Source organism: Rhipicephalus sanguineus, chromosome 3, assembly GCF_013339695.2.
Source record: "Rhipicephalus sanguineus isolate Rsan-2018 chromosome 3, BIME_Rsan_1.4, whole genome shotgun sequence".
NCBI classification, from domain to species: domain Eukaryota; kingdom Metazoa; phylum Arthropoda; class Arachnida; order Ixodida; family Ixodidae; genus Rhipicephalus; species Rhipicephalus sanguineus.
Genome location: NC_051178.1, coordinates 232,815,501 through 232,822,780, shown reverse-complemented (window position 1 = coordinate 232,822,780; position 7,280 = coordinate 232,815,501). Strand labels below are relative to the sequence as shown.

General features: G+C 49.1%; 1 protein-coding gene across 1 annotated transcript; it reads left to right on the top strand.

The window, feature by feature from the left end:
- Window positions 1–2,227: 2,227 nt before the first annotated feature.
- On the top strand, window positions 2,228–7,054 carry LOC119386389 (SAFB-like transcription modulator). Its single transcript, XM_037653704.1, has 2 exons — window positions 2,228–3,586; window positions 7,028–7,054. Exons 1-2 carry the CDS (start codon window positions 2,228–2,230, stop codon window positions 7,052–7,054), a joined length of 1,386 nt encoding a protein of 461 aa, XP_037509632.1.
- Window positions 7,055–7,280: the final 226 nt, after the last annotated feature.

Below are 7,280 nucleotides of genomic sequence, written 5' to 3'. Positions count from 1 at the left end.
TGCGAGCGCAGTCGCGCGACTGAAAAAATTGAGCAGCGAGTGACGGAGCCAAAGCAGTCGTTTTCAGACTAACTTGGTAGCGCGACCGGTTGTAGTCGCTGGTGTGAACGAGCCTTTACTTACACGCGCGAGGAATTTCTAAGAAACAGCTCAACTGCACGTCGTTCTAAGCCGCATATTCATTTCACCAAAAAAGTCACAGTTTCGCCGCAACGGCGAAGCAATGAATGCGATAGCAATAAATTGGAATGTAACGCGAAGAACGGAAAGCAGCTCGAAATTGCCAGCGCGTCGCTCGAGCCCAAAGGGCGCACGAAAAGAACGCACACAGGACGAGCGCGAACTATCATGCGTCACAGCTCGACATTTGAAGCGCACTGCTCAAACATAAAGCAGGACGCACGAAACGAATGAACAGGTACACATAGGACGAGCGCGAACTAACTGTCACAGTTGTTACTTATTTCTGTTCGAACAGCGCGCTCCTTTCGCAAACGCGGCTGCTGCAGCGAGCGAAGCGACCTTCGTACTCTCTGTGACTTCAGCGCCGACATCGCGGGGAAAACACAAGACATACAACCGCCCGCTCCACCCTCCCCCCTCGGCCGCCCCCTTCTCCCCTCGAGATAAGCGCACGAAGGCTACCATGCCCTGTAGGGCGAAGAGCAACGGCGTTCGCAGGAGCGGGGCGACGATCTTTAAAGCGCGCAACGCGCGAACATCGCGCCATCTATGTGGTGACCTGGAAAGCATGCTGAAGGAAATGGTGTTTATAAATAGCTCGCCGTTAGCAGGCTGAAAGACGGTACTGTTGGTGGCGTAACCGTCTAACGCCGCGCGTTGGAAAGCGAGAGGGCGCCCGTTCGATTCCGCGCGTCGGAAAGTTTTTCTGAATTATGTTTCTTTGTGGCTTATATATATATATAGACACATACGGTGTATGACGACGGCGACGGCAAAAATCAGTCGAGACTGTCCATATAATTGCTATCGCAATAAAACAAGAGTGTTTAAAACCATAATTATATATAAGAAGGACGTGTCTACTTTCAAACGAGCACCAATATTTTTTTTCTTTTAATAGACCTCTCCCTGTTTGCAAACAGTGTGAAGTCACTGGCAGTGTCCCGCCCCCAAGTGCCGCCTTCGGAGCAGGGGCTGGTTGGCAAGAAAGTTCCGCCGGCGAGATCTCTCTGCATAGCAGCGCTGCGTGTGTCTGCGTTACTTCGATAGAAGTTTTTGCAAATTGCTATTTTCTGAACTCACAGCTGTTAGAAGGAAGAGTTACTGCCTCTAATGGAAGATTCTATTTGGTCAACATATGATTTGCTCGTCGTGGATGACAGCCATAAAAAAATCTTATGCTCCTCGAAAGCGAACGTTGTACATTTTCACGACTGGTGTTTGGAGAAATATTAGCATAGCATGGATGTGAACGTACTCAATTTCTGTCACGAAATCTGCACTGCAGTTTTAAACGATGTACAGCATTGGCGGCTACTGTGCGCGAGGTCACGGATTAGATTCTCACTCACGGCGCAAAATTCTGATCAGAGATGAATGAAAGAAAAAAAGAACGAAGGAAACACTCAATAGCATGCGTTCGGTTAACAAATCCCCGTGAAAATTAAAGCGAAGTTTTCCCCTACGGCGTTCCTCATAATCCACTGTGCAGTTTTGAGATGTTAAACACAATAATTTAAGTATAAATATTCTCTTGCGCGGTTATTTCGCTGTATCTGATGCCTACAACGTGTTTCCATACTTACTCCTCTCCTTTAGACTTGGTGCACAAACTCGGAATGTCACTTCATAAATATTGTGGGGAACCGTGGATAATCACCATGTCACCACCCTCGCCCATGTCAGCACCGGAGGTGACAAGGCACAGCAGCGAGGGCCGCTGCGCATGCGCCCGGATAGAGACAAGCTTTATAAGCGGGCACGGCGAACGGTCAGGGGGGAGTTGCCGGCAAACTGTCGTCAGGTGTGCGTGTGTGCGCGGCGTGCGGTCCGCCGGGGCCAAGGTTAGCGGCACCGGCGCGGAAGTTGTGCGTGGAAATTCGTCGTGAACTAGTTATTGTGTTTTGCCCAGGTCGCTATAACGGTAGTTTTTACTAATAAATGGTTTTTTAGTTGAACCGGCGAGCATCCCTCCTCTGGAGTAGACAGCAGACGCCACAACTGGCGCCCAACGTGAACTTGGCCCTGTCTACTGCCAGCAAGAATGGAGGCCGCACTGGAAAAGCTGCTCGAGACCATGGAGCGCCTCGACGTAGCCTCCGCACTGTACTGCGCGGCGCGGGGACACGCCGAATCCGCAGCCTATTGCGCGGCCAAGGGCGTCGTGGTCCCAACGTTGAACTTCGGATGGCTGACGGCCCCGGTTGGGCGGGACTGCATGCCGGCGCAAGAGGAGCCCGAAGGCGAGGTGGTCGACGTCGTGAAGGAGGACGATTCCGCCGGCAGTGACGCGGGATTTAACCAGTGTGAGTATGATTTAAAGGGAGACGACTTATCGGTGATGCAGGCCGACGACGTCGTCGACTTGAGCACGAGTGTGGCCGCGACAGAGGAGGACCAACCCGCCGCGACGCGGGAGAATGCGAGCGCGCAGACGTCGGCACCTTCCGCTGAAGCCGGCACCGACACCACAGGGGATGGCGACTGCGGCATGCACGAAAAACAAGGCCCAGGCCCTGATCAAGCAGCAGCGCTTCCGGCTGGTCAAGGGAGCGTGCTGGCGTCCAACTACGAGCCGCAGAAGGAAGAAGATGGCGGTGAGGCAGAGGAGGAGGATCACGCCTCCGCGCCAAATGAGAATGCTAGTTCGCAGACGCCAAAACTAGTCGCATGTGTCGGCACCGAGACAGTGGCTACGAGGACAGCTGGAGGAGCAGCTCCAGCGGAGGCCAAGAAGGATGCTGCCGAAGGGCGCAAAGCACTTCGGCAGCATCCTTCTTGGCCTCCGCTGGACCGTTGCACAGAGGACAAGGGCTGCCCTAGGACCGTTGCACAGAGGACAAGGGCTGCCGGCGCGGCTACCCAGATGACGCCCAATGCGGCCACGGACGAGGAGACCGTGCGCAACCTGTGGGTGAGCAGACTGGCCAACAACACGCAGGCAGCCGAGCTAAAGGCGCTGTTCGGCAAGTGCAGCAAGGTGGTGTCCGCCAAGATCGGCAGTAACGACAAGGCACCTGGCGCACGCAGTGACGGCTTCCTGACAATGAGCGCCGCCGAGAAAGCGGACAAATGCATCCAGAAGTTGCGCCGCACCGAACGAAGCGCAAAGATGCTCTTCCCCGAGCGTATGAAGCACAAGACCAGTGGTGCCCTGCTCGAGCCACAGCCTGAGACGGAGACCGGAGCTGCTGCGTGGGCAACCGCCAAAACCAAGGACGTCCTCAGAGGAGGCGGTGAGGCGACGTCTTCTTTGGAGAGGGGGAATGTGTGGGGAACCGTGGATAATCACAATGTCACCACCCTCGCCCATGTCAGCACCGGAGGTGACAAGGCACAGCAGCGAGGGCCGCTGCGCATGTGCCCGGATAGAGACAAGCTTTATAAGCGGGCCCGGCGAATGGTCAGGGGGGATTTGCCGGCAAACTGTCGTCAGGTGTGCGTGTGTGCGCGGCGTGCGGTCCGCCGGGGCCAAGGTTAGCGGCACCGGCGCGGAAGTTGTGCGTGGAACTTCGTCTTGAACTAGTTATTGTGTTTTGCCCAGGTCGCTATAACGGTAGTTTTTACTAATAAATGGTTTTTTAGTTGAACCGGCGAGCATCCCTTCTCTGGAGTAGACAGCAGACCCCACAATATCGAGCTGTAAAGATAAGCTAACTAGAATATGACAAACAAGAATCTCCACTGCTTCCATTAAGGCGTACATCTCGAATTAAAGGCGATACGCGTACAGTTCTGGGTATTCGCCGTGGTAAACCGTCAGTGCATGTTCGGCAATGCTAAAACACGCTAGTAGCTCATGCGTAGTCTCACCTTTCATCCCGGACATCATGCACGTTTTTTTTTGTTTTTTTTTCTGCACGGAGCACAAACACTGAGATGTACGCACTCATAGATCATCGCGTCAAAAAAAAGTCCAATCCTGATGTTCCGTCGACAACCGGTCACTGCAAATGGCCCTGTTAGAGACACAACGTGCGCCAATGTTTTCGCAAACAAGATGCATCGTTATTCACACAGCACACACAATATCGTCAGTTTCAACGTCCGCAAAGATGAACCGATATCGTCGCTGCCTTTCAACGCACACTACACGCCACAGTAAACGTAGCACATTTTCGAAGACGATGCCACTGTTCCTCGCACAGACCACCACGTGGATTCACTTCCCCAAGTTAAACAGCCAGCAGCGTGGCAAATTTTTCGTCACGCAGTCCACGACACATTTATATGTTCTTTGACACATACCATAAATAATGTTGGAACCGAAAAATTAAGGAAAAGGTTCAGAAGAAAAAAAAACTTGCGCCAAACACCGTGCGGCTGTACCACGCTGAGCAGCAGCGGGAGTGTTTTGCCAACCACCCGCCGTTGCACCTGCGCCGATAGGTCACGTGACCTGACTTCATGGGGCGTGAGTGACGTAGGCCGGTAGAGGTCTATTTATAATATGTATATATTTATATGTATATAATATTTATAATGTATATGTATATAATCGTTTAAATGTATATAATGTAAAATTGGGGGATACATCGGGACATTCGAGTCTTGAGGCTGACAGAAGCCAGAAGGAAAGTATCAAATTTGTGCGCAAAATGCAATAATAAATTAACAATTATTTCTTTTAGTTTGTGGTTCATTGCGGTATTTACAAAAATAAACTCACTTCGACTGTTACTACACACTCATGTCAGCCACAGGGTGACTCACGCAGGCGTGACACACAAGGCGTGACACACGCAGCAGCTACAGTCTGCGGGCGTTTATATAACTAGGTAATAAGTATAAAGCGTTCAATCAAAGCAAAGCTAGAGGTATTGACGCGCTGTTTACAGTTCAGTATGTAATTCAACAAAAATGTCTATAACGCCGAGGGCTTTCTACACGCAGAAGGTTATCGCGGTCCTCACAAAAGCAGGTGCTATTCACGTTCGCCTCCCGTCATTCGTCGCTTTAAGTTCAAATAAGAATCGATCTTTCAATTTCTTAGCAAAAGAAGCGCATTTGCGCGCTGCATACACTACGCGCTTTCTAATAGACATAAGCGAACGCACACGACCGCTATAGGGCTTGATAAGGTTTATATGCCTGCCAGAGTTTATTACATTTTGCACACCAAATGTGAGAAATCAGCCTACGTGCGCGGAGTTTTCCCAGTAATTGAAATCCAAGTCTCTTAGTGAAGAATCTTTATTTTGTATATACAGATGTGTATGTGTAGATATATATATATATAGTCTATCTGCACGACAACTGTTGGAATGTGAAAGGTTATTAAATTTTCGCATGCGGCTTCCTTTTACACGCGACGTCTTCCACTCGATTGCCCTCTGATTGGCTCGAGAGCACGGCCTTTTAAGGGAAGCGTGCTCTATTCAGATGGCTCTGAGATCAGTGAAGATTGCCTCCGCGTCCTCTGCAGCTGTCGTCAAATCTCCCGAATGGTCGGCATATATGCCACCGGCACTATAGACGTGAACAAATCAGCTCGGATTTCTTATACTATTATAATGTCTTGCCATGATTTTCAAAGTGGTCAGCTAAGCGAAATAAATGAGATTTTTAACACATAAACTCATGGCATACATAAGCGCTGTAACATTTTTATGCCGCTTTGCCTTTTTTGTGTTGAATAGATGTTTTATACAACACTTCTGGGTTATACAATTGCTCCTTATATGATAATGAGGTTAGGTTCTGAGCACTTGGTGGGAATTTTTCTTAAGGCAACATCCACAATAAATCAATAAATCATGCATTAGACTGGAGAGATATGATCTAAAACCAATTTTTTAAGTATTTAAGCCACTGCATGGCTATTCCTTTCTGTACAAAACGCAACGCAATGTTCATGTTAGAGTAGCCCTCTCTTATAGGCATGCAACCTTCACCCGAAGCCTTCGTATTCTCCGTTTCATTTGTTTCATCGTCGTACGTATAGTTCCAAGAGCTTCTTTGATACGCCAGAACTGCTCGTAGAAACAAGTGTTATCAATTAATGGCGTAGGAAATAGGGCTTGCAAAAACGACGAGCAGGCCGGTGTCAAGTAAACATTTCCAACAAGAACTACGCCACATGCCTTGCGGATATTGCGTATATGCTAACACAGCAAGCAAGTGGCAACTCATATCGCCAAATCTCGAGTCCCATGAGAAAATATAGTACGGGCGAGATGCTTTAGCATGCCAGTTCAAAATGACGCATGCACTGTGCTGCAGCTTACAAATATCAATGTTTCTGAACAAGACCATTGTCTTTCACCGTTGTGCTGCAAGCAGCGTCTGCTAAATTTCCCTGCGAGAACTCATAGTAAAGTTGCCAAACGCAGTCATTGTCAGCAGACTACGAATGCGGCACCAGCGCCAGAAGTTTTCTTATTAGGAATGAATAAATGTCAGACTAACTTCGACGTGCTTGTTATCTGGTGGCGACGTTGTGCACTAGTCTGGTGCGCGGCTTATATGCGAGCTTCCGTCTGCGAGGACTTAGTTCCGGAGCTTATCTGTTACGAATGGCTAAGGAGGATGCTAATGCTCTTTCTGAAAAGCTAGGCTTGTCTGAGTGGCTGATGAGCGAAAGTTGTGTGTGTGTGCGTGCGTGTGCGGGTGTGTGTGTGTGTGTGTGTGTGTGTGTGTGTGTGTGTGTGTGTGTGTGTGTGTGTGTGTGTGTGTGTGTGTGTGTGTGTGTGTGTGTGTGTGTGTGTGTGTGTGTGTGTGTGTGTGTGTGTTTACATTTAAACATTATATCGAAAGCCATAATGAACGCAAATGTTCTAGCGCAGTACTACAACTACTTTCTAATCTTGGATTAACCTCGTACTTCTTTTTCTCGTCTTTGCAGGCACTGCCGCTGTTGATGGCAGCCTGATATACAACCGAGGAAGTTAAAGCGAAGTCTAAGAAACGACGTATGAAATTACAGTGTGTGTCGGTCTGCTGCGCGTAGATAGGTGACCCTATAACGAATTGCCTTGCGCACAGCTCCACCCTGCCTTAAAATAACATTTCCTTTTTATGATATTCGCGTTGTAATGAGCTACATAGAAGCAAGCAAGGGAGTATTTTCTTTTCTTTTGTTAGAGAAAAAATACATA